General features: G+C 38.2%; 3 protein-coding genes and 1 long non-coding RNA gene across 8 annotated transcripts in view; 2 read left to right on the top strand and 2 right to left on the bottom strand.

The window, feature by feature from the left end:
• The first annotated feature begins 3,643 nt into the window (after positions 1-3,643).
• The window catches only part of LOC111328599 (uncharacterized), a 197,905-nt gene continuing 174,701 nt past the window's right edge, over positions 3,644-26,847 (top strand). Inside the window, exons 1-4 of the mRNA XM_088731658.1 lie at positions 3,644-3,945; positions 4,510-4,636; positions 4,810-5,157; positions 6,154-6,307. Coding sequence (XP_088587784.1) covers positions 3,659-3,945; positions 4,510-4,636; positions 4,810-5,157; positions 6,154-6,307 — 916 coding nt within the window. The 5' untranslated portion in view covers positions 3,644-3,658. The remainder of the gene's footprint in view (positions 3,946-4,509; positions 4,637-4,809; positions 5,158-6,153; positions 6,308-26,847) is intronic.
• On the bottom strand, positions 9,754-13,451 carry LOC111319468 (uncharacterized). The gene is made up of 8 exons (XM_088731669.1): positions 13,059-13,451; positions 12,850-12,897; positions 12,413-12,523; positions 12,235-12,303; positions 12,047-12,129; positions 11,397-11,502; positions 11,268-11,312; positions 9,754-10,488 (listed from the first exon to the last, which is right to left on the bottom strand). Exons 1-8 carry the CDS (start codon positions 13,083-13,085, stop codon positions 10,408-10,410), a joined length of 570 nt encoding a protein of 189 aa, XP_088587795.1. The 5' UTR covers positions 13,086-13,451; the 3' UTR covers positions 9,754-10,407.
• On the bottom strand, positions 13,763-15,771 carry LOC148724794 (uncharacterized). The gene is made up of 3 exons (XR_015991163.1): positions 15,505-15,771; positions 15,322-15,378; positions 13,763-15,152 (listed from the first exon to the last, which is right to left on the bottom strand). It is a non-coding gene; the product is annotated as an uncharacterized LOC148724794 (long non-coding RNA).
• Positions 17,107-23,798, top strand: LOC148724793 (uncharacterized). Of its 5 annotated transcripts, none has more exons than XM_088731663.1 (12): positions 17,111-17,754; positions 18,444-18,545; positions 18,865-18,912; positions 19,311-19,717; positions 19,918-20,209; positions 20,330-20,451; positions 20,608-20,737; positions 20,824-20,985; positions 21,091-21,207; positions 21,320-21,370; positions 21,668-22,306; positions 22,485-23,798. In XM_088731663.1, exons 1-12 carry the CDS (start codon positions 17,695-17,697, stop codon positions 22,572-22,574), a joined length of 2,220 nt encoding a protein of 739 aa, XP_088587789.1. In that variant the 5' UTR covers positions 17,111-17,694; the 3' UTR covers positions 22,575-23,798. The 5 variants fall into 5 exon arrangements, with proteins under 5 accessions (XP_088587793.1, XP_088587790.1, XP_088587789.1 ...); XM_088731666.1 differs by having other exon boundaries at positions 17,111-18,005; XM_088731665.1 differs by having other exon boundaries at positions 17,111-18,011.

Raw genomic sequence — 26,847 nt, 5'->3', positions numbered from 1 at the left:
GGAGAGGGAACGGTCATATATAGACTATGATTGCATTCGATCAGAATTTTAGCTGAGCGCGAAAATAGTGAGGAAGAAACGATGCGTTGTTCATTTGATTAAGTGATCAGAATTGTTGATTTTTCACCTTCAACAAAAGGCTCTTTCACGTGCTATACAAACGCGGAAGTATATTTTGTGTTTCCAAACAAACATTTGTAGAAATGTTGTGAATTTGTTAGGTAAAGTATATCTCGCCTCAGACTAGACAATCTTCTCTAAGCTGAGCACTCCAATCGAAAAAGATTATTTTCTGTATTTCTCTATACGTTAAAATAAGCACCGTGCAATGAAACGTCTAAAATATCAGACAATTACTTTTTTTTTATTCCTGTTTGAGCCTCTTATCGCAGCCATAGTGATCGGTTCTCACTTTTCGACTTGCATTTGTAGGCTCGTTAGATTGAATCGAATTTCTCTTTGCAGTAGCATCAGTGACAAACACTGAATTCCGAAGTTTAACCAGCCATCGGGAGTACACGAAGGCACAATTCAGTTATTTGACCCAGTATTATTTCATGGCCGGAATTTTATATATGTAAGGCTTACTTTTAACTGACTGAGAATTTCAAGAGATTTATTATTTACGGCATAATCTTCTGAGCGCTCTGTTCTCGAAAATTCTTCATTACTTCCGTAAGGAGCGAGGGGCGGAGCTTTATCTGCATTCAGTGACAATGATGACAAGTCGCCGGTCAAGTGCAGCATGCTCGTGGAAGTTTGACGTCACAAATCACATGTACGTTGTTACTGAAATAAGGAATGCTATTTTAGTTCTCTATAGGTCGTAAATAACCTGCGGCGGAACTCAAGGAAAATTTGGTAAGGGATGTGAATTCCAATATATAATTTCCTAATCTTTACCGATTGAAATGTCAATGATGACGTTTATATCACATCTTTAGCTGCGCCAATGTCACTACATCCAGATTGTTGTCCACCTCACTATCAAATGTGAGTGACCACAAGGCAAGCGCTCCTTGTGGGTTTCAGCGAACGTTCGTAGAAAAGGTATAAAGTTGTCATCCTTTGTTGCCTGCAAATCCATTCTTTTATCCCTTAAAATGTACTCTCCTCGTTGTTAGCAAACAAGGCTATTGTTTGGAGATTGTGTGATTGCTCGTGACTGTCATAGAACATGCGCGATGTGACTGAAACTTCTTAGTGCTTCTCATCAAAGAATCGATTTGTACAACTATGGTGAACGTTTATCAGAGACTCCTCTGCTTAATTACAGATTTGAACAACTGAATTCATTCTTACCTGCCTATGTAGAAAGCGAAATAAAAGTGACTTGTATGCAACAAAGAAATGACGACTGAGAATTAGTTGGAGAATAGGTAGCCGTCAGAATTGAGATGCGTAATTATGCAAAAGTAGCTAAGTTGTTATTCGGTAGTTGAGTAGCTATTATGCGAACAATAGTTAAGACGATATGATCAAATCCCGGATGAGCTACCAAGGCAAAATAAGGTTTGTTGGAATTATTTTGATAACTGTGAATAATTTACTGATAGAAATACTTGTATGGACTATCGATACACAAGAACAAGTGTTCTAGGTTTTCTTCAGTGTCACAGGCGGAAGTCTTCATTGCTTTTCCCGTCTTATGTCTGGTAATGTAGTCGATCAAGTATTACATACGTATGTTAATTCGAATCGTCTATCTATCGGTTAAGCTCGACAATCAAATCAGTTTAGTTTTTCTAGTGTACGTCAAATCTGCGACACTTTACAACTGTATTTTCGAACAAGTTTACGTGCCGTTAATCTTTATGGTCTGTCGTTTCGCTCCGCACTGGCTTTTTTCTTCACGAAGCACACTTGTAAAAACTCACAATCGGAAAGCTTTCACGGAATCGACAAACAAAATATATCAACAAATGTTATAATTTTTCGCTCCCATATCTTCGTGTGTGAGATACTCGATCAGTCTGCAGCGCAAAAACTCAACAAATTCCACAAATTCTCGACAAACCATCGTGGTTTTTTTGTCAGGTTGTTACTGAACGGCCTTGTGACTAACAAACACAAACAACAAAACGAAAGGAAACACGTAAGGGTGCCAGGAGTGACATGATTTCAAGCAAAAATGACCCTAAAAGTACAAAAACTACGGCACTATCTTTATTTGATTTGACAAATATAGCAAGACTCCCTTATAATTGAAGATAACGAATTAATAGGTGCTCCTGAGTTTTTGTACCGGCCCCGAATTTTGGAGGTCCACCTGATGACTGGCGGGAAAATTATGTCACACAATCAGAGACGAACGCGACCGTACTCAGCCGTACGCGGCTGAGAAGAGGCGACGAAGAGGCGGCTAATAGTGTTTCATTGCCATAGGATCCCATCACTGTATCGGAAAGTTGAAAAAGTACATTTAAAGCAAATTGCTTTGCCTGAAAGATGCAAAGCAGTCAATCTTGTTCATTTTGCTTTCGCAAGTACACGACTACAACAAAATCATGGAGACATAATGGTCATAACGCACGCTCGAAATAACTCACCTAGTTGGCCGCAACACTGGAGAGACAAGTTTGCAAATGTCTGCCTGATCTTCTACCAATGCGCCGAACGTGATCACAGTGTTTTGTCTTGGACTTTACAAGCTTAAAATCAGAGTAGGTGTACAGATTAGCCGGGTTGTCTTAAGTTTCATCGTTCAAAGTGTTTTAAATCGAAATTGCCCTGTTGTAGAAAGCACGCGGAGGCATGTAAATTTATAGAATTCTTATCTTGGGTATAGTCTTTTTACTTAGATTCTATATTTATAGATATATACCTGTATGTAAAAGTGTTTCATTGCGTATATATAGATTCCATAGTAGATGAGGATTAAGTCCTTCTATAACCCTTTTTTCAATAATTATAGATGTATATTATTATTTCAAATATAAAGTTGTCATAAAAGGGGTTAGGGGGAACAACTAGTCTACCCTAAATTTCCTTTACACTAAGTGGATAATTTTTCATAGAAATTTGGAATTTAGGGGCGAAAAAGATTTACAATTTCAACTGAAGTTGATTTGAAAGTTTCATTGCTAATATAGAAGGTCACTTCTATGAAGAAAGCACCAAAATTAATGATAACAGCCATCCCATATTTTGATAATAAAGATATGGGTACAGTAGGATCGTGTAATTGAATAAAATCTTACACTGATTGGTTAAGAAATGGAGATTTTGGAGGTATTTGCATTGTGTAATATTCATTTTTGCATGCAAGGTAATTCCAAATTCCTCGTCAAGTGATGACTTTTCCTATAGTATTTTAAAAATCAATAGCTGTTGAAGGTAACTGGCTTTGGTGAACTTGAAAAATGAGAATTGTGAGCTTCACAGCACTGCATAGTCAAAATGAGTAACCAGACCATTAATTTTGCCACGTTAAGAGGAATTATTGGCACTTTACTACTTCCTGTTTAATAAGGACTGCTGGAAAAAGGTTATTTGAATTTCTGGACAGGGAATTTCTTGTAATTGTTGTACTGGCCTGGGGTATTCCTAGGGTTTTTTTTAACTTTGCTTGTTCTGTTATTCTAAATATAATTATCTTTCTTTTTTGCCATCACTTTCTTGATACTGTTTGTTGTAAATGTATACTAACTTTTTCACTATGAATTTTGTGTACCCACAGGACATGGCATCCGCCTTTTTGAAGCCTCTTCCTAGGAAGAGGAAAGGTCCTGATGAAGAAATCACAAAGAATGTAGTTGTCTTGAAAAGTCATCAAGTTCATGAAAAGAATGGTGTGGTGTTCATGCCCAATACTACTCTTGACATGTCCGCAATAAAGAAATTGGGACAGTCCAAGAAAATAACGTTTACGAAGAGTACTTCACCAACAGACATGCAGAGAAAACTTAAGGAAATGTTCCCTTTTCTTTCAGAAGCCAGTGAAAGGTATTTTTAGTTAGACTGAAATATATGAAATGTGTACTAAGAAACTTGATGAGACATTTACATAAGTGATTTATCTCCCTCCCTCTTTTCCTTCCTCCCTGATCCAACTGGCCTTTTGGGTAGGGATTCATTCCACACACTGGTTTTATAGTGGTGACTTAACAGTTACCTGGTGGAAGGCCATGGGGGGGGGGGGAGGTACCATGGTGACCTTTTCACTGATGAGGAGATTGCTTCTCTGACCTTTGTCACTATTTTAATAGTACTACTGATAAAGCTTTTTTTATTAAAATAGACACGGGCAAGTGTAGATATGAAATTTCTCTGAAGCGGCTGATGCATGCAAAAAAAGTTCGTCCTGTGACAAAGGCGTGGCAGCCATTACATTTCTTTGTGTGTTCAACTCAATCTCTTATGTGTGAGTGTGGTGAATGCATGAGATATTGAACTGAACACAAGATTTTAAAAATTGAACATGAAATTTTGAAGAGGAGTAACATAATTTGAGAGAACAATAAATGGCAGTATCTCTTTATTAATTGTTTTGCAAACTTTGATATGCAGATTTTACTGTGCAAAAGCAGTGGAAAGTAGATCAAGATTGGACTTTTGTGGTTGTCGTTGCGTATGGAGTGGGGCGTTTATCAATAAAAATATCACTGGAAACTCAGCACTTTACATCTATTGTGAGGTTTGTAATGATAAAGTTTTGGTTAATTGTGATGAGCATACTGACATAATTATTTTATACTGGATCTGCTTTTAATAGTTGTTTCCCTTATAAATGTTAGGTATAGCTATAATACTCTTTAAAGATTAATTCCTTAACATTTGAAGGTTGAATCCATTTTTATTTTTAATTAGGAAGAGAAAGTGGGAGATTCTGGCCATGAAGCATCCCAGGGGCATAAAAGGTTCCGAATAGAACCTTCTTCTGCAACTGAGTGTCCTCGTGTGATTGATGTCAGCAAAGAGACATTGATGGAAGTAGGAAGTCAGATGTGGGATACAGTGATAAACAATGACAGAAATTATATGTCTGGTGATCAGCTGGACAGTGTCAAGATAAATTCAACTCCACACCCAAAACAGGCTCGGGGTGTAAGAACCTGCTCAACAACATTAGTCACTGAAAAAGAAGCCAGTGTATGTGCTGTGACTGTGGAAAGGCAACAGCACCAATGTTCAATGTCATCAACTTCAGATACTGAGGTATGTGTGAAGGCTGTAGTAATTTAATGTAGATGCTGCCTAGCTGAAGTATATCTTTTGCACTTTGACTTGGACTTGGCTTAAGTCTCCAGTTTACCCAAGAATTGGGGTTATTGTGAAATGAGAAAAAATCTCTCAGTTAAATACTACTTGGAGTTAAGAGCAAAAAAGATATTTCCATGTTTATTTTTTTTTCACAAAAAAGGTTGTCCTTGTTTGAGTTGGTTATGATATTACACTAACTTTATTTGAAGAAATTAGTCCTTAATGATTCGCTTTTTTTGCTGAAACCATTCCTCATACTCATTTGAATTGTGTGCCATTAACAGATAAAGAACAAGACAAGGTTTTGAGATAAATTTGATTTCCTTACAAATCAAATGACAGCCAAATACAAAATAATTTTGGAGAACACTTGTTCAGCATTGATAAGAGTAGCTAATAAAATTATTACAACAACAAAGACATATGTTATTCACCAGCCAGGAGGTCTGTATTGTAGCAGGTGGAATTAGCCAATCAGGTTTGAGGATTTAGCATTTGGGACCAATGAGATGCTTGAGAGAAAAAATTGACTTTTGTAATAACAAGTTTTAGATCTCACAGTTCATTATTCATTGTGAGGTTTGGTGACCTTTTGATTGGTGGGCTGGACTCCAGATTGAGTGGTCCTGGTTTGAGCCCTTGCCAGGGACATTGTGTTGTGTTCATGGGCAAGACACATTATTCTCACAGTGCCTCTCTTCACCCAGGTGTTTGAATGGGTACTGGTGAATTTAATGCTGGGGGGTAACCCTGCGATGGACTGGCATCCCATCCAGGGGGGAGTAGAAATATTCTTAGTCGCTTCATGTTACGGAAACTGGAGTTAAGCATTGGCTTGATGGGCCAGTACTTGGCTTGTAAACAGACATTACCTTAATTCATTAAAGAAGATTAAGCTAGAAGGAGATTTACTCTAGTATCTATGATATGAATTTTCAATTTTTTTTCTAGGAAGAGCAAATACAAATCTCTGACCAGTTCTCCACAGATCCAGAAGAGTCAGGAGCACATACTTTACTTCCACCAGTGTGTTCTAACACAAGTGATATAACAAAAATGGTTCCAATGGCATTGCCACTAGCACTGCAACCAACCCCTCCAACAGGTTGATAATGTGTAATTTTACTAGTACAGTATTTCAATGTCTGCAAACTCTCACTCATGCTCCTCGCTATATTCACCCCATGAAAATATCAGTTGTCTTATCATCTTATAAGTGTGGTTGATAATGACCATAAAATTGAAAAGTAAATATGTCAGGTATAAACAGGGAAACACTGTTGAAAACAGCAGTAAATATAGATAATCTATTTGAGTTTTCAGAAAGACATGAATGCCTATGAAGTGCATTTGCAGCTTTTAAGAAGAACATTTAGACCAGGAACTAATTGATTGAAAAATTAACAATATATGTGTACTCAAGAAAATTCAGCTCATGAAGGAAAAAATTAAGTATTGTAATAAATAATGTATTTAATTATTGCATAGTAAATAGTGGGTCAAGAAAAAATTGTCTTGGGATCAAATATATGATCAAATATATGATACACGGCTGTACAAAATTTTTTAGACCGATGTCATAAACGCGGTTTTATCTCATTTCCAGTTTAAATCAGGAACCTTTTAAACAAACAAGACCGAAACATTTTGAAGAAACTAAAATCAACGGATTGCCACCCCCTGAAAGACATCATTCCTGTCCAAAAGACATATGTAATGACAACACATCCCCATTTAAAAATGTACTTCACCATTTAAAAATGTACTTGACATTTCAGGTATCTTAGTTCCTGAATGAGCCAATCAGATCTCAAATGCATTTTTAATGAGTTCTCTGGGAACTAAGTTCCTGTGTCAACCAATCAGATTTGGTTTGTAATATGGACTTTGCTCTTTAGGAACTAAGTTCCTCAACAAACCAATGACATGGAAGAATACATGACGTGACATTTCTAAATTAAGATTCGCCTGTTTAATTTATGTCAACACTAAATAGAGCGGACAACAATGTTACACTTTGGAAATGAGTCGAATACACGATGGTCTACACGGCAACGAAAAGGCATCTGATACCACACAATTCTGTAAAAAATGCCACAGCGGTTTTGCCGCGCTTTTTACCAGCGCTAATACATATATCTTGTTAGTAGTTTTGTTGTGTAGTATCGCTGATTATTATTACAAGTTGTGCCGTAGTTTGACGAGCCCGTAGGGCGTGCGAAAATACAAATAACGAGTAAAATTTTTACTCAGCGATACTATACAACAAAACGTCTAATAAGTTATTTATTATCCAACACGCCAAACTGTTATATATATGTTGTTCAGTGCGGGTGAATTTCGCGGATATTTATTTACGGGGAGTGCGTGACAGAAGTATGCGAAGCAGTACCAAACTGGCGCGTTGTTTTGTTGCTGTTTCTATTTTCTTCGATGAATTAAAGGAAGAAATTTCCTGGACGTCGAGCTGTTCTTCTTCATTTGATTCATCTAGTAAACTTAGATCTATATTTGCCAGCCATTCTGACTCTTCGTCGTAGGATGTATGATTCAAACTGGCTGCCGTTTTGTTTTTCGTCATTTAACTACAAATCCACCGTCATTTAACTACAAATTCTCCGCTTGCGCGATGCGAGAAAATCTGTTTAACCGATACTCTAGAGTACAAATACCGCGTGACATTTGTACTCAACCAATCGTTTCGTAACATTTTCAACGCTGTAGTGTATGTATAAAGGGCAGAAATTTCCTCTCCGACGCTTCAAATGCGTTGTTTATTTTGTTTCGGAAAAGTATTTCGCTACGCTTCAATGATCTCGTCTCGGATTGGTGAAAAAATGACAGGTGTATTCGTGCGTAGAAATGAACTTACACTTGCGAAACGAGATGTAATCGGCGTTGAGTTTCTTGTTTTCCTCTTCTCTCTCGTGAGTTGAAAAAATCCATTGCCAAAGAAAAATTAGGCAGATCTCCATCGGCGTATTCGCTTGTTGCCATGTCTAGTTTAACTTTTTTACGGAAGTTTTTCCCGGTTTTTAATGAAAAATGCTGAAGTCACTCGCGCGAAAAAAAATTGTCCCGAGGGATTTGACGTCACCAGCGTGAATCAGTGGGAAGCACGCTCGCGCAATTGAGTTTGATTGCACGACTCTTAGAAGCTATGTTGTAATAAGCAACATAAACCGGTCTAAAAACTTATCGCAAGAGCAACATTGCCGGGGGAGACTGTTTTGAATTGTGTACATCACCATTTCAAAACGTACTTGACATTAAAGGTATCTTAGTTTCAGAATGAGCCATTCAGATCTCAAATACATTTTTCATGAGGTCTTTGGGAACTAAGTTCCTGTGTCAACCAATCATATTTGGTTTGTAGTATCAACTTTGTTCTTTAGGAACTAAGTTCCTCAACAAACCAATGACATGGAAGAATGTATGACATGTCATTATTAAATTAAGGTTTGCCTGTTTTATTCATGTCAACACTAAATAACACAGACAACAAATTGAATTTATAACATGGCAGAGCCGCGCAATCAAACTCAGTATCTGTAAGCGTGCTCCAGATCTCGATAGCACACGCTGTTGGCGCCTGCAAATGGCTTCGCCAGAATTTTTTTTTTTTTCGCGCGAGCGGCAAATTTGTGAACACGGTGAAAAATATTATACTTCGCGACAATAATGGATAAAAATAGAGACTCGGCCCACCAATCCCAAAACGAAGACAATTTTGCGACCTCTTCCCTTTGGCTAGAATTCTTAACCGAGGCAGAAAAAGAGAAAAACAACGGGAAACGAGACTCGGCATCAGCGCTGTCACGATTCGCTTCACTGAACAAACACTTCTAAGATAGTGTTGTCTGTTATTCGTGTCGGATTTCGGATGCAAAATTTCACCGGCTACGTTATAAAACAATTGGTTCATGCTTTTAGCTGTGCACTATCGACTTATGGAGCACTTGGGTTTTTCTTCCCAAGGAATTCAGTCCTCAGAAAAATAGTTATCTCCACCCATCTTCGCTTAGCTTCAACTCGGGTAAGATGTCTAAAAGAGATGTTGCCTCATTTCGCGCCATGAAGTAAATTTTGGCGGGGAATAGACCGTGACCGCTGTTCTTTTTCGTGTTTCCCAAAACACATTCCCAACGGATTCAGCCGTGTCTTGCGACATTCAAAACGCATTTATCACTCCACCGAGCCACCAAATGACATTGGTTGGACAAGATTGAATGTGGTTCGCGAAAAAGATACCTGCGCAACTATCTTGCGAAATATATCGATCGTACGCGATCAATTTCGCAGGAACTCCTGACCTCACCTGGATCTTTTTCCAATCTCAAGTCAGGTAACCGCTAGCTGATTGGCCAAACTGGTAACTAATTTCTACCAATTCTATTCGTGTTCCCACGGAGACTGTTCGTCGCTACACTGCTGCAGCAGTTGAATTTTTTTCGGTACGTTTGCACGAAGCATTTGCAGCTTCCTCAGATTACATTCTCCTTAATTAATGTGAACGAGGTAATAACATATAAAGGCAAATCACGTATGATATCATGTTGTTAATGAGTGTTACGCGGTTTAATATTTTAGAGGACAGTTAGTTCGGCGAATAGACTGAACTCAGGGTTGTCGTAACAGCAACAAGAAGATTTAGTCCAGAATAGGAACGTAGTTTCCACGTGGTAAACTCTTCAATAGCACGTAACTCGATAAACTTACACGCCCTCCGCCAACTTCACACGACTTGAAAAATTCACGCGGCCTCCGCCAACATCAATCAACCTAAAAGAAATACTCACGAACTCCGCCAAACTCGACAATTCAGTGCCTCGTCACACTTGACTGATCACGTCTGATACCCAATTCTCTTCGCTTGTGAAAACTAGCGAAAATCTAGGCTTAGTCTCGCTTACTTATCTACTTACACGATGAAATTCTAAAACTTTCAAAAAAGATCTAACTACAGCAAGATTACAAAATATACCCTTTTTAGAAAAGCTTACGTAATACATCAAAATAAACGAGCTTGACCTTTCGCGAAACTTCCAGAAGGTCATTCGTGTCACGCAACACAATTTTTCTTAACAATGAGACTTCTACTTTTCTTTTTCGGAAGTTCAGAGACTTTCAATTTAAAAAATTAACAAATAAAGCTCTGCTGTTGTAAAATATTCAGAACTAGTTGTCGAGGTTTGTCATCAAACGTTACACTTTTTTGGATTTTTTTGGAATACCGTGCGCCAACAATGAAATTGCGAGATCATATCGCAATTCTTCTGCATCTTCCTGAAAAGTAAGAAAAATAATAGCTTTATGATGTCATCGCAACTATAGAGGTAGCTCTTTTGGACCTGAAATAATTAACAATTGGCTCATACGTCAGCGTGCGTTCATCGAGATATGAAGCACGCGGTAAGTTTGGAGAGCACGAAAGATGCGTAAGAGTTGCTCGAGGCGTAGCCAATTGTTATATAACATTTTCAACGCTGTAGCTTATGTATAAAGGGCTGAGATTTCCTCTCCTACGCTTTAATGCATTGTTTATTTTGTTTCGGAAAAGTATTTTGCTATGCTTCAATGATCTTGTCTCAGATTGGTCAAAAACTGACAGGTGCATTCATGCGTGGAAATGAAGTTAGAGTTCCGAAACGAGATGAAACCGTTGATTGTTTTGTTTTCCCTTTCTCTGGGTTCATTCTCGGGAGTTGAAAAATCCATTCCCAAAGAAAAAGTAGGCAGATCTTCATCGGCTTGTTCGCTTGTTGCCATGTCTAGTTTAACTTTTTGCGGAAGTTTTTTCCGTTTTTCAATGGAAAATGCTTAAGTCACTCGCGAGAAAAAATTGTTTTTCGCGAGGCATTTGTTTGCTGACGTCCCCAGCGTGCACAAAGGAAAATTGAAGCACGCTCGCGCTATTGAATTTGACTGCATGGATTTACAAGCCATGTTATAAACAGAATTGTTCCCAACTGACCAAAAGTATTGCCTCTAAACGTTTTCAATTAATAACACAAAGCTGTACTCAACAAGGAGAAAGCAACATGATGTTACATGTGTACACATACTTGTGTAAAATCCAGTGTTCTATTTTCAACCACACGTTTGGCAATCTGCGAAAAAAGATAATGGTATTATATGAATATAAATAATTTGCGCGTACATAATTTGTTACTGAATGTATGACCACTACGTACCTCTATGATGAACACTCCACAACTTGCAGAGTCGACTTGGTGTGGAGATTTCGAGTGCGTGTTGCTCCATCCGCGAACATCATCCCCATGCAGTGACAAAAGATACCTAACAGAGAGGAAGAGTGAGAAAAAGAGGGGGGAAGAGAGAGAGAGAGAGAAAGTGGTTGATAAACACCTCAGGTTAAAATTCTACTGGGGGAATTGTTAGTTTTTAGTATTATTTCGCTAGGAGAAATTAGAGAACATTCTTACTAGTCAGCATTTTTAAACCCTTAAGTAATATGTAACTGGACCAAAACGCTTACAAAGCTCATCAGTTTAAGCAATACCTATTTTCATGTGACTCCATACTTCCATTTACAAACAGTCCTTAAAATAATATACCAAGTTAGGTTGTATTTCGATTCGAAGCTGAAAATAAAAATCACGTCAACATTGTCCTGTAAAACATTGTGCGAGCAGCTTACGTAAGATCCCCTTCTGATTTTTTTTTTTTTTTTTAAGATAGAACTGCAGTACTCGTTGAATGCAGCATTTTCACGCTGGTTCATCAGATCCCTGTAAGAAAAGGTGGCTTGTCACATAAATTTGCTCGTTTTCCCTGAATAGAACATGCATTTGTTACTCAAGAGTGAGTTTGTTTTCCATACCTCATTTTTCGGAAGAAGAAAGGCATAGGGTCATCGTTTTTGCTGTCGTAATAATGGATCTTTTTCGCTCTCATATTGATGACCTACATGAACAGTTATTCTTGCTGTAAGCGGCAAGCATACCAGAAAGGGGGGTCGAAATTACATAATAACCACACAAATCTTCATTTGGAACAAATTGACCTTACCCCAAGTACCCAGTGATTTCCATTCTTATGAATTGGTACAAGTACCAAATCACTCTTTTGTAATTTATCCTGTAGATTAAGTGAATATTATAGAGTGTTTAAGTACTTTTGTCAGCTAATTACATTCATTGACCTGATACAGTAAATGCAATACTACCGAGATAGGAACTTCTCTTACTTTTTTTATCCACTTCCTAAGATTTGCGACGTTTGACTCGCAAGACGCAGCACCTTTCAAAGACTCAAGTTTTTCGTACAAATACGTGTCCGTGCAGAAAACTCGTTTGCCCTGGTAATCAAATAAAAACCATAAGTCATGTAAAGTTAACTTCTCTGTAACGTCGAGTAGTTTTTTAATTCTTATACTGTTTCTAAATGGGAAAAAATGTTCTGTACCAAAAGGAAAATTCGACCCACCGACTTGTAACTTTTGGACCTTTTTTGGCAGAAGGTAATCTCGAACTGAGAAGTCGGGGGACAGAATTGTATTACAAATAGATAAAAAAAAGTGAACAGTGATATGATTAAAAAAAAACATCAACAACAAAAATAGGTCTGGTTCAAGGTGGCAATCTAGCGCGCTAAATATAAATAAGCTAGATGAGTTTCTCTCACCTCTCTCAGTGCGTCAGCTTGTATGATTTGGAATGACGCATTTATCACCTTAAGAGATAAAATTTTCAAAAGTCACTTCGTTAGTTTCACTTGCTATTTTCTTAAATAAGAGGCACTCTTGTTTCAGTTGGTTGAGTTTAAGATGCGAAGCTTAACGAGGAGAAAGTATTTGATTTCCCCTAACAATATCCCAGGAACTACATACTTACTTGATCGTTGAGCCATCCCCGACGCATTCTGTCCGCATCTACACTTTCGCGTGGATCGATCGTTTTAAAATCGGCAAAGCTGATTTTAACTCCCGCGACTTCTGCAATAGAGTTACTAATGTCCTTGACTTTAGTCAAGTCCCATGCAGAATGCACCTGAAGAGACACAATATAAATTGCTTTTTAATTAATAGTAGTCATTACAAACAACAGATGAATAGCTACCCAGGTTTCGCGCGCATATCATCCCTACTTACCAAGTTTCGTCTGGTGAATGCACGAAAGCCAAAGACGTCAGTAGGCTTACGCAGGATGAAAAATGGATAACCAAATCGGTAGTAGCTAGGTAGACCGGTCTCTGATTTTGAAATTAATGACCGAGAGGAAGTTGGACCTAGACTTGATCCTTCGAAAAAATATTTTTATAATGGAGAAACAAAAAAAAAAACTGAGAAGAAAATGAGTAATAAGTGAGTTTGTTTACTAAATTTAAGTGGACAAATTTATAAACTTCACTTGAAGAACGAACCTTTTCTTTAAGAGTATGCCTCTTCTTAAAAGCGTCATACAATGACTGTATAGTGGCCTTATTTGCTACAGAATATTGTCGTTTGCCGATGAGAGATACTTCTATTTTGCGACAGAAAATCCATTTTTCTGACACAATTTCGGTGTCTGATCGAAGGACAAATCTTTCTCCAGGTCTCAGGTCGAGAAACTGAATTAAGGGACCGTCGTCTTTAGTTATTTCTACAATGCGGCCCACATAGAATTTGTGGGGATAGAACACGGCAACCCACTCTGACTTCTCAAGGCTGTCTTCCTTTGAAGATAAAATACATGAACCGTGAAGGTTGTGAGATCATTGCAAGTTGAGAGGCACACAAGATGGTGAGGAGCGACCATAAATAATCAGAATAGATTGTTTACCTGCTTAACACGTTTTTCTGGGGGCTCAAGGTTCTCTCTCTTTTCGTAGAAATCCTGTAATAAACTTAATGTTAGGAAAGTGTTTGGAAAAAGAAAATTTTTAGTGCTGAATACTTGTCAAGTTCGGTCTTTGAATAAACGAAGAGTTCTTATCCCAAACTACGATTACATGCGAAACAAATTCGACTAAGGTACATATAACGACAGTGGTAAAAGCTATGTGGTTGGCGAGTTAATTATATTTTCATTGTACGATGTTTCGGTTTTACCCATATAAATGAAATCAGATGGCTTTACTTTTGCTATAAAGGGGCTGCAATGGTGCAAAATTATCATCATCGTCATCATAACAATTTAAGAGTAATAATTACTCTGTCTGTATATTAAGCCTTTCTTGATTTCCTTTAAGGTTTTCTTCCTATATAATTATACACAAAATAATATGTTTTGCGACTTTATAGTACAAAATGTGTTATTTGCGTCTCAATCTACAAAAACAAACAAGCTGCTAAAAGGATAGAAAAAGATTTAATCAGCATTGTTTCATTCTTACTTCCTTGAATGCGTGTTAGTGTTTCTTCGGTGATGTCAAATTATGCCTCCCACGACCTGCGATTATTTTAATGTGTACTTACGAGATCTGCATCTGCAACCTCATGGTTTAGCTGTTCATTTTTTTCATTTAAGAGCACTTTTCGCTGCAATTGAGAGCGATAACACAAAAAAAACTGTTATTGTGCAGTGTTAAACATCATATTTCAATACGACATCTGAAAGCGGGCCAGTATCAGAAACAAAGATATCGAAATCGTGCCCAATGGATCAAATTTCACAGTAATTTTAAATACTGTAAACATCGGCGAATCTCCGTATGTTAACTATTTCAGTCTCTCCAGAAAGTAGCATACTTTGATCAGACCACTGAAGGAAATCATTCTTACCCAGCCCACGTTGTCTTTAGCAGACTGCACATGCTCCAGCAAAAGATTTTCTTCTTTTCCGTTAACCTTTTTCATAAGAATATCACTCGAAGGTTAATTAACGGCTTGGCTTAAATCTAATTACAGCTTCTACTGAGAAAAAGTAAATTCAGTTTACCTTCACCGCTATTTTTAAGCTGTTTTCCTGTCTGTCTTCTTTAAAAGAGCGCAAAGGTTTGCTTGGCTACGCATGGAGAAAAAAAGAAAAGAGAAATTACGACTGTTGTATCAGTATTAAGTTTACTTTTACTTCTTCTTAATTTGGGCCTCAAATGTAGTCCGGCTCTTAAACATTCTCCTCTCAATAACTTAATGATCCTTAACGACTTATCCTTCTTTTATAATACCAGTACCTTAACTATAGAAACCTGGATATCTCCTGGGCTTTTTTGTGCCCTTCTAACCGGCTCCTGCATTAAAGAAAAAAGAAACAATACTTAAGAGTCAGCACGCTGCAGGTATAATGAAATTTACAGATTGTATGGTTGCGCACAACATATTTTTGGTTTGTGTGTGTTGATTTTCAAGCTACTTACTTGCTCAGCTATGTATTCTGGGAGGTCTTCCATCGTCATAGGTTTCTTGAGAGACGCCACCTCAGTTCGAAGTTTAAGTATCACCTGAAAGTGGGATTGAACCTTAAACTGTTCAGTTGTTTAAATTAACGCAATCAATTCTGCAATAAGTGGTTTTGGTTACCTTTTCGAAAGATTTTCTGAGTTCATCTTTGTCGCTCACAAGGTCGGTCATCTTATTTTTCAATCTTTCGTTTTCTTGCAAAACCTAAACTCAAAACAGATAATAACACGTGTAACTGACAAACAATAGGTTTTTTTTGTGTTATCGCTCTCAGTTGCAGCGAAAAGTGCTCTTAAATGAAAAAAATGAACAGCTAAACCATGAGGTCGCAGTGCACTGCGGCACTGCGGCGGTTAAGTGAAGCATTGAAGAGGTGCACATGAATCAATGATCCTGTCTCTAGAACTAGAAGTAATTTACTCACCGACTGCAGCGTTTTACGAAGTTCGCGAGTTGTTTTTTTCTCGTCATTGAGATTCATTTGGAGTCGTCTTACTTCGGAACGCTGATTAAAAGAAAAATTAAACAGAACTAATTCTCATCATCCAACAAGAATATATAGTAGTGATTCAAAAATTGGATTTTGGATTCTGCCGCCTCTCTTTCTGTGCTCAAAATGAAGCGGTTTTCCGAACAAAGGGAGTCCTAATCTGTAACAAGAAGTTAGGCACTAAGATTTCTTACCACATATCTTTAAAACGGAAATTCTAACATCAGTCAGCTAATAGTCAATTTAATTCTGAATACGTTAATGGTCGGAGCGAAAAAGTCGTACCTACCAAATCTGCAGGCTCATAATGTAGTTCTTCGACACCTTCCTCACTAGATTGTTTTCTGGTCGATGGCTCCTGAAAAATAAACAAGGGAGTTCAACCCGTGCGCTGGAAAATTTTTCCCACAATTAACAGAATTGATAGAGAAAAAACAAACAAACAAATAAACAAACCAGATCTTCCTCAACTTCAACAAGCCCTTGATTCGTTTTCTCAGTCTTGGAAACTCTGCTTAGCTTTATTACAGTAAAAAGAAATGAAGTTAGGTTTGATTACGGAATTTTACAAAGATGCCCTGTTCGACTGAGTAACTGAAATGTTGTTCAAAGAATATAATATCTCTCTTTTTGTATGAAATAAAAGACAAAATAGTAAAATCGTTATTTCTCATCTTACCTTGTTAAGATCGGCAATAACTTTCTCTCCATCAGCTACCTTTTTCAACACATCGTACGCCTCCTCCTCCGACGTCGATGCCTTCAAGAACTTAAAGGTATAGGAAGTAATCCTTTCGCTTCTGCTATACCTTGCGGGATTTTGGGCTATTTTTTGTACTTCAGTGAAACAACGTCTGCTAAGACGCGCAATTTGCTGCACTTTCTTCATGTTTTTATCCCCCCATTTCGTTTTAATGAATAATTCCATCTGTTTGTCCAGCGCTCTGTCTTTCCCTACCTGAGGCAGGTCGTAGTTTTCTGGTAAGCGGGACTTGAATCTGTACATCACCTCTCTAAGAACACATACCAAAGGCCAGAACTCTGGGACTTGGTAGGGCGGCAGACTTTGAGAGGCTGTTTCAATACCCGAGAATGGTAATATCGGAAGATAAAATCGCTGCTCAGCCATGCTCTTTCAAAAAGGTGAATTAGCAGGTGAATATTCAGTAGAGTTCTGTGCCTTGGGAAAGCGAAACACACAAAAGGAAATAAACGGCCCTACTGGCTTGTCAAAATCACGCCACACTTACACTCTGGTCTTAGAGCGAGCGCATTTGCTCCAGTAAATCGATAACTGTGAATGAAAAGCTAAAATTAACTGGAAAAATGGAGGAAATCAAAACTAAGTGAAGTCAGGTGTCACTCTAAAATGGTTTAATACTCAACGATCGGAAAAATTTGCGATACGTGCAACTTCCACAAATGTCAAGGTTACACGCGTCTAATCAATTTGGCGGGAAACTGTTGTTCCAACTACCAATAAAATAAAGGCTGTGTAGAATAGCGGGAAAAATGACTTTACGTGCTCTGTTATCAAGCTACATTTTGCTTCTCACAGCAAGATGATAACAGCAAAGTTCGGTGAGCTAGATTTACTGTTTGTTATTTGCTTCGCCCTTGTGGTTTTGGTAACGCTTCGTTGCAGTCACAGGAAGAAATGATTAACACACAAGAGTTATCGCCAGGTTGTTTAAGACTGCGAGGAGGTGGAAGGAAGGTGGGCTATTGGTTATATTCCTCATTTTATTTCATCTATGTCATGGCGTCAGGGTGATTCTTAGTGCCGCCAGATAAAATTTTTAATAATATGCATGAAAAATTTCTCAGTTCTGATTGGTTAACATGAATGTAGTTTTCAGTCAATTCAGTGCAGGAGAGAGTTAATTCAGTGCAGAAGAGGGTTAATTCAGTGCAAAGAAAGAAACAAACCAGACATTCTGATTGGTCAATGTCAAGGTCAAGGTCAGGGTCAATGTAGGTCAATGTCAGTTTAATTTTGCACCGCGCGCGCTGTTGATTAGCGCGCTTTTCTTCTGCACAATTATAAGCTACCTCATAGTTTCTCATGTATATTATTAATATATAAACACATGATTTTTCTCGTGCAATTCGGAATAAATAAGCACTTGTAAATTTTTTCAAAGACCACAAACTGCACTTACCCTACGGGCTCAGGCAATTTTGTTAGCCTTTGAAAAAATCTACTCGTGTTTATTTATTCCAAATTGCACACGAAATCATGTGATTACCTATACAAGCTGTTTTACTATGTTAATAGCGACTGTATTAAATTTGATATTTGTTGTGATAACACGGAATTATGGACCCCTAAAATTTCAATGAATAAAAACATTTAAATCTTGGTCGTGAAATTGATGGACTAATTCTTCCCAATCGCGTGCACAGAATGGGATTGACGAAGCTCGTTCATGTAGCTGCGGAGGTGCCTGTAACTGTTTTATGTTTGAGGACGACAAGGATGAGAGGAGTTATGAAGAGGACACAGAGGTTTGTTTTCGATTAGACATGCGTTAACACCGTTTATTGCCTGACAAACACGGGAGGCTTAAAAGTGTTAGTTAGCGCCCTCTCAGAAGATACTCTGCCCACAATACATGTCCAGTTGAGGATTATAAGTGGGTATCGTTGCTGAAGTTAATATATCGTAACTAGACCACTATTACCACGTGTTTTTATGCAAAATCAACAGGCGTTAATTCTTACTCATTATAGTGGAATATTTGTGATATGCATTTACGCTAAGCCGTACATTCCATACAGCCAAACATCATTCCTCCTTTTCAAGACATTTGTTCTTTCCCTTCAGGGCTGCTGGATGAGTGACATAAACGAAAGTTTCGATGATGATCGAAGGGTGAGCATTGTTCAAAATTCAAGCTTTTAATCTATAAACTTATTTTAAGTAAAACCTTTTTTACAGAATGTTTTCATTTATTATGATAGACTACGACATAGTTTCTTTTCGTGGTAAAAGAACTACATCGGGTATTAAAAAAAAAATTACAGAATATAGGGCCACTTATTTACATCTCATTGAATCACAATGCATCCTTTTGTTTTCTGCCTCGTTCTTCAAAGCATGCCGACAAGGTGGACCTCATTGGCCCTAATTTTGTAGTTGCTCCGGGTATTTTTTTCGATTGAGGAAATAGAAAAAAAATGGAAAATCTATATAATTTCTGCGACAGAAACCCTACCAAAATTATACGCGGTATAATTCCGCTGATACTATACTGTGTTTTATGTCCACAGGATATTGTAGATGGCTTCCCCTCCCTCGAACAAGACGCTGTTATAAATGTGCAATTACAATTTGCCGATGGCGGAAAGAAATTACTTTCCAAAACTGTCAAGACGTCAAAAAAACTTTCGCGTCTGAAAAAAAAGAAATTAAGTTATGAAGACATCCTGAAAGATGTCGCGGCCGGTAGTTGCTGTTCCAGACGATGTATTCAATCGATTCTGACGGTAGACGACATCTACAAAACGAGAGAGAGGTTTTTAAAAAAGTCGAGGGAATCCCAAGCACAGTATCTTTTGAGCTTCTTTCAAATAGCTCGAAGGTCAAAGGGCCAGAAAACGGTATATATCCATGCCGTCGAAAATAAAGATGTGTGCTTGAAAGCTTGGACATTTAGCTATGGAATTTCGTATGGAAGGTTTGTACCTCACTGTAATTCTTGCGCATTAGACAAGCTTCGCATATACGCGTGAAAATTGAAGAGTAATTGACGAGATGATATCAGTACTCGGAAAATACTGAGTAGAGTCGAACCTTAGATCTTCGAAATCCGCGCTCAGACGCTCTGCTTCTCTTTCATTTACGACTTCAACCCTAACTTTAGTCTCCCTTAAACAGGTATCATCACTGGCGAAGCCAGTACGAGCATCGTGGCGTCACAAACGCCATTCACGCCAGGCAAGGTATGACATTCAAATCTAGAAGGCGGATGGAGGCCGAGCTCTGGTTAGAAGAATTTGTGGAAACACTTGCAAACAGAATGCCCGATGTTAAAAGGAGGGAGCTACCCTCGTGCATGACGATTATGCAAGTGCACGAAATGTATGCTGAAGGAACGACAAACCCCCTCAGCCCAACGCATTTCAGGCGCATGTGGGAAGAGGAGTTCAGGGACGTCATTATTCCGAAGGTACGTCTTCAAACTTGTTTAAGTCAGTGCAACAAATGTGCATTATCCAATTCCCATTTCTGGAGAGCACACACGAAACACTCTGCAGTAACTTAAACCATATTTTGATTGTTGGTTTAGACAAACAGGTTTTCCAAGTGCGGGGTTTGCCTGCTCATCACAGAACATATCCGATGCACACAGGATAAAAAAGATAGAGTGTCTTGGACACAGAGAAAACAGTTGCATATGGATCAACAAGCGTGAGTCTAAGATCAATAGTTGATGCTTAACAAAGTAGATAAATGGATATTTATAGATGACTTAGAACGTTAACTTTGCTCAGCGGAATGGTACTGAAGCATTTTGCCAGGTTGAATAAGAAATAACCCAAAATCTCCCTTCGGTCGATTTTTCAGAGGTGAACGCAAAAAGTATTACAAACATCAGAAAAAAGCCGTGAGTTACCCGGATAAGTATTTATCCATCATTATCGACGGAATGGATCAGAGTAAAACCCATTTGCCACACTGGATCCAGTGCTCAAAGGTAAGAAAATTATCCTTAACAATGCCATGGCAATTTTCAGTAGAAAATAGCAGCCTTCTTTAAGTGAAATGGATTTTTTTTTTCAGTTAGAGGGGGACAATGGCCAATTTCTTAAGACTCATTTAACAGGCACCCTTTCACATGGAAACGACCTAGCGTTTTGCTTCCTTGATTTGATGCGTTGGCCTCAGGATGCCAATCCAACGACCAACGCGTTGACATCAACATTCAGACAAATCATTTCTCAGGTGAAATATTGTTTGACATCTGTTTTGCACTGTTTAAAGAACGCCTTTAACGGCTTTTTAAAAAAAAAACCTAATATCTTTCTCAATGTATTCTTTACTGTAAAGCGTGGAAAACTACCTCCGGTGTTGTATCTGCAGTTAGACAACTGCTACAGGGACTGCAAAAACATTCACATACTTGGATTTTGTGCCCTACTATTGAAGGCAGGAGTGTTTAAAAAGGTATTGAATTGTTTTTTGATCTCTTGTGTTCCTTATTCGCACGAATTGTCTTACAAGCCGGTGAATTGGATTTTTAGAAAGTCTCCGCCCTCGTGCTCTTTTATTTTTTTAGGTTCGATTATCGTATCTGATGGTTGGACACACTCATGAAGATATTGATCAGGTTTACCAAGCAATTTTTTTTCTTTCTCGTTCTTAATTAATGACCAATAATGGAAAATTTCCCTCATAAGTCTCCTAAGATACCTGAAAGGTCTCATTGCTAAGTTACCGCTCCAAATTATTATTACAGATCGGTTTTTCATCAAATCAAAACGAAGAAAAAAAATTTCGCTTAAGTCCTGAAGTAGTCACTTCTGGAAAGTTTAAACGTGTTGCACAAAATATTTCGTAGCACAGGGATAGAAATTTATAACCGACTGTAATGACTAAAAAATATTTGTTATCTTAATATATATAGATGTTCAGCAGAATCGCTGAAGCACTAAGAAGGTCAAACGCAGTCACCTTAGATCAACTGCGGAATGTCATTCACAATTCCTATACGCCATCACCATCGACCATCTACAGGGAAAATATCTTTGACATAAAGTCGTGGCTACGACCTTACATTGCTACGCTGAAACATCATAGCAATCCGCATGCATTCAGATTCATACTGAACGAGCAGGGTCAAGTAGAAATGTCCTACAGGAATTGGGCAATGGCTAGCAAGAAGGAGTGGCTGCCAAAGGAAGGTCCTTTTCACATAATGGAAGTGATGCCAGAAGGTTATCCACCGTTGTTGAGGCCTGATAATTTACGCACTCCGACCGCTGAGATTATGGAGGGGGCACTGAAACACGTAGCCGTTCGAATGTCTCCAATAGAGCTTAACTGGTGGAATGAATTTGTTAAAAACGAAAGAAAGAAGAGGGCACTGTGGGAGCACATGACCAGCGCTGACTATGAAACAGCTGGGTCACAATTCGACCTCATGTCTATGAGAAATATGTCTCTGCCGAAGCCTGAAAAACCTGAACAAGATCATGATGAAGCGTACCAAAAACGCGAAAAAGCGCTGAAAGAGTTGATCGACAAAAAGAATAACTTTCCTCCCGTAAGTCTCTATAACTTTAATTACTTTTCCTTTTAATGAAGAAAAAATCACGTTCATAAAAAGCCTGAAGTAGCTCAGGCAATGATGATGCTTTCAATTGCAGCAACTCTTAAATTCAATTCTCAAGATAGAATAATCTTAGGAACTCAAACCCGTTTTGGTTGTCTTTGTCACACAGGTACAGCTAACGAAGAAAGCAATTGTGGAGAGAAGGAAAAAGAGACCCAAGGAGTCAAGTGAAGACAAGCCAGCGCCCAAAAAAAATTAAACACCACCATAGAGCTAGAAAACCTGTGACGGATATCAACTGGCAACTAGCGGGTGATTCTCTGACGTACAATAACTGACCGTTAATTGGCCACTTTTGATTCCATAACTTCTGATTACCATTTCACAAACCAGAATAATTGCTTTTCTAACCGCTGTTTATTTAACAGTCATATAACTGTAGTTAATGTGTAAGCTAATGGTATCAAATTATACGTAACAACAGGCCGTAAGGTTCTACTCGACGCAGAGAGAGTTTTTGTACCACAATAAGAGGAAAGTTCGCTGCTAGGGCACACGTTCCTCGAGTAGCCATAAAATTACACTTAAAACTCAACCTGACAAAGGAAGAATTTCGGTTTTAGAGCAGCGGCGGCGCTATTTAATGCGTGCTGAAACCTTTCTTAATTAAGAGCTACAAAATTTTAACAACGAAGATGTGCAAAAAAAAGATTACTCGACAGATCATGTTATTTTTGAAAGAACGATTTTTCATGAATGTCGTGCTGTACTGTAAAAGGTGTTGCTTTTTTCGGCGGACGGTATTCCAAAAAAATCCAAAAAAGTGTAACGTTTGATGACAAACCTCGACAACTAGTTCTGAATATTTTACAACAGCAGAGCTTTATTTGTTAATTTTTTAAATTGAAAGTCTCTGAACTTCCGAAAAAGAAAAGTAGAAGTCTCATTGTTAAGAAAAATTGTGTTGCGTGACACGAATGACCTTCTGGAAGTTTCGCGAAAGGTCAAGCTCGTTTATTTTGATGTATTACGTAAGCTTTTCTAAAAAGGGTATATTTTGTAATCTTGCTGTAGTTAGATCTTTTTTGAAAGTTTTAGAATTTCATCGTGTAAGTAGATAAGTAAGCGAGACTAAGCCTAGATTTTCGCTAGTTTTCACAAGCGAAGAGAATTGGGTATCAGACGTGATCAGTCAAGTGTGACGAGGCACTGAATTGTCGAGTTTGGCGGAGTTCGTGAGTATTTCTTTTAGGTTGATTGATGTTGGCGGAGGCCGCGTGAATTTTTCAAGTCGTGTGAAGTTGGCGGAGGGCGTGTAAGTTTATCGAGTTACGTGCTATTGAAGAGTTTACCACGTGGAAACTACGTTCCTATTCTGGACTAAATCTTCTTGTTGCTGTTACGACAACCCTGAGTTCAGTCTATTCGCCGAACTAACTGTCCTCTAAAATATTAAACCGCGTAACACTCATTAACAACATGATATCATACGTGATTTGCCTTTATATGTTATTACCTCGTTCACATTAATTAAGGAGAATGTAATCTGAGGAAGCTGCAAATGCTTCGTGCAAACGTACCGAAAAAAATTCAACTGCTGCAGCAGTGTAGCGACGAACAGTCTCCGTGGGAACACGAATAGAATTGGTAGAAATTAGTTACCAGTTTGGCCAATCAGCTAGCGGTTACCTGACTTGAGATTGGAAAAAGATCCAGGTGAGGTCAGGAGTTCCTGCGAAATTGATCGCGTACGATCGATATATTTCGCAAGATAGTTGCGCAGGTATCTTTTTCGCGAACCACATTCAATCTTGTCCAACCAATGTCATTTGGTGGCTCGGTGGAGTGATAAATGCGTTTTGAATGTCGCAAGACACGGCTGAATCCGTTGGGAATGTGTTTTGGGAAACACGAAAAAGAACAGCGGTCACGGTCTATTCCCCGCCAAAATTTACTTCATGGCGCGAAATGAGGCAACATCTCTTTTAGACATCTTACCCGAGTTGAAGCTAAGCGAAGATGGGTGGAGATAACTATTTTTCTGAGGACTGAATTCCTTGGGAAGAAAAACCCAAGTGCTCCATAAGTCGATAGTGCACAGCTAAAAGCATGAACCAATTGTTTTATAACGTAGCCGGTGAAATTTTGCATCCGAAATCCGACACGAATAACAGACAACACTATCTTAGAAGTGTTTGTTCAGTGAAGCGAATCGTGACAGCGCTGATGCCGAGTCTCGTTTCCCGTTGTTTTTCTCTTTTTCTGCCTCGGTTAAGAATTCTAGCCAAAGGGAAGAGGTCGCAAAATTGTCTTCGTTTTGGGATTGGTGGGCCGAGTCTCTATTTTTATCCATTATTGTCGCGAAGTATAATATTTTTCACCGTGTTCACAAATTTGCCGCTCGCGCGAAAAAAAAAAAAATTCTGGCGAAGCCATTTGCAGGCGCCAACAGCGTGTGCTATCGAGATCTGGAGCACGCTTACAGATACTGAGTTTGATTGCGCGGCTCTGCCATGTTATAAATTCAATTTGTTGTCTGTGTTATTTAGTGTTGACATGAATAAAACAGGCAAACCTTAATTTAATAATGACATGTCATACATTCTTCCATGTCATTGGTTTGTTGAGGAACTTAGTTCCTAAAGAACAAAGTTGATACTACAAACCAAATATGATTGGTTGACACAGGAACTTAGTTCCCAAAGACCTCATGAAAAATGTATTTGAGATCTGAATGGCTCATTCTGAAACTAAGATACCTTTAATGTCAAGTACGTTTTGAAATGGTGATGTACACAATTCAAAACAGTCTCCCCCGGCAATGTTGCTCTTGCGATAAGTTTTTAGACCGGTTTATGTTGCTTATTACAACATAGCTTCTAAGAGTCGTGCAATCAAACTCAATTGCGCGAGCGTGCTTCCCACTGATTCACGCTGGTGACGTCAAATCCCTCGGGACAATTTTTTTTCGCGCGAGTGACTTCAGCATTTTTCATTAAAAACCGGGAAAAACTTCCGTAAAAAAGTTAAACTAGACATGGCAACAAGCGAATACGCCGATGGAGATCTGCCTAATTTTTCTTTGGCAATGGATTTTTTCAACTCACGAGAGAGAAGAGGAAAACAAGAAACTCAACGCCGATTACATCTCGTTTCGCAAGTGTAAGTTCATTTCTACGCACGAATACACCTGTCATTTTTTCACCAATCCGAGACGAGATCATTGAAGCGTAGCGAAATACTTTTCCGAAACAAAATAAACAACGCATTTGAAGCGTCGGAGAGGAAATTTCTGCCCTTTATACATACACTACAGCGTTGAAAATGTTACGAAACGATTGGTTGAGTACAAATGTCACGCGGTATTTGTACTCTAGAGTATCGGTTAAACAGATTTTCTCGCATCGCGCAAGCGGAGAATTTGTAGTTAAATGACGGTGGATTTGTAGTTAAATGACGAAAAACAAAACGGCAGCCAGTTTGAATCATACATCCTACGACGAAGAGTCAGAATGGCTGGCAAATATAGATCTAAGTTTACTAGATGAATCAAATGAAGAAGAACAGCTCGACGTCCAGGAAATTTCTTCCTTTAATTCATCGAAGAAAATAGAAACAGCAACAAAACAACGCGCCAGTTTGGTACTGCTTCGCATACTTCTGTCACGCACTCCCCGTAAATAAATATTCGCGAAATTCACCCGCACTGAACAACATATATATAACAGTTTGGCGTGTTGGATAATAAATAACTTATTAGACGTTTTGTTGTATAGTATCGCTGAGTAAAAATTTTACTCGTTATTTGTATTTTCGCACGCCCTACGGGCTCGTCAAACTACGGCACAACTTGTAATAATAATCAGCGATACTACACAACAAAACTACTAACAAGATATATGTATTAGCGCTGGTAAAAAGCGCGGCAAAACCGCTGTGGCATTTTTTACAGAATTGTGTGGTATCAGATGCCTTTTCGTTGCCGTGTAGACCATCGTGTATTCGACTCATTTCCAAAGTGTAACATTGTTGTCCGCTCTATTTAGTGTTGACATAAATTAAACAGGCGAATCTTAATTTAGAAATGTCACGTCATGTATTCTTCCATGTCATTGGTTTGTTGAGGAACTTAGTTCCTAAAGAGCAAAGTCCATATTACAAACCAAATCTGATTGGTTGACACAGGAACTTAGTTCCCAGAGAACTCATTAAAAATGCATTTGAGATCTGATTGGCTCATTCAGGAACTAAGATACCTGAAATGTCAAGTACATTTTAAAATGGTGAAGTACATTTTTAAATGGGGATGTGTTTGACATACTTTTTAATTCATAATATGTATGTAGATTTCTGTAGTTTTTCCAAATTCATTGTAACATAAGATATGTAGTTTTATCTTATGATGGAATAAAGACTTTTTATTATTATTATTATTATTATTATTATTATTATTATTAAAAAGGTAACCCATAGCTAGGAGACAATATAAACAGCAAGGTATTGTCCACTCTCCATGAAAATTGATTTGGCAC

The sequence above is a fragment of the Stylophora pistillata genome, chromosome 8 (assembly GCF_964205215.1).
Source record: "Stylophora pistillata chromosome 8, jaStyPist1.2, whole genome shotgun sequence".
Lineage (NCBI taxonomy): Eukaryota > Metazoa > Cnidaria > Anthozoa > Scleractinia > Pocilloporidae > Stylophora > Stylophora pistillata.
Note: the sequence above shows the minus strand (reverse complement) of the source record. Positions and strands in the feature narration are given on the sequence as shown.

Coding starts and splice junctions, on each gene's coding strand:
- LOC111319468 (XM_088731669.1), bottom strand. CDS start 13,085: ATGCGTCGGGGATGGCTCAACGATCAA. Junction 12,130..12,234: donor GAAATCACTGGGTACTTGGG/GTAAGGTCAATT, acceptor CTGTTCATGTAG/GTCATCAATATGAGAGCGAA. Junction 10,489..11,267: donor GAACACTGGATTTTACACAA/GTATGTGTACAC, acceptor CTTACTTTTCAG/GAAGATGCAGAAGAATTGCG.
- LOC148724793 (XM_088731663.1), top strand. CDS start 17,695: ATGATTAACACACAAGAGTTATCGCCAGGTTGTTTAAGACTGCGAGGA. Junction 18,546..18,864: donor GTTATGAAGAGGACACAGAG/GTTTGTTTTCGA, acceptor CTTTCCCTTCAG/GGCTGCTGGATGAGTGACAT. Junction 21,371..21,667: donor CTCATGAAGATATTGATCAG/GTTTACCAAGCA, acceptor TAATATATATAG/ATGTTCAGCAGAATCGCTGA.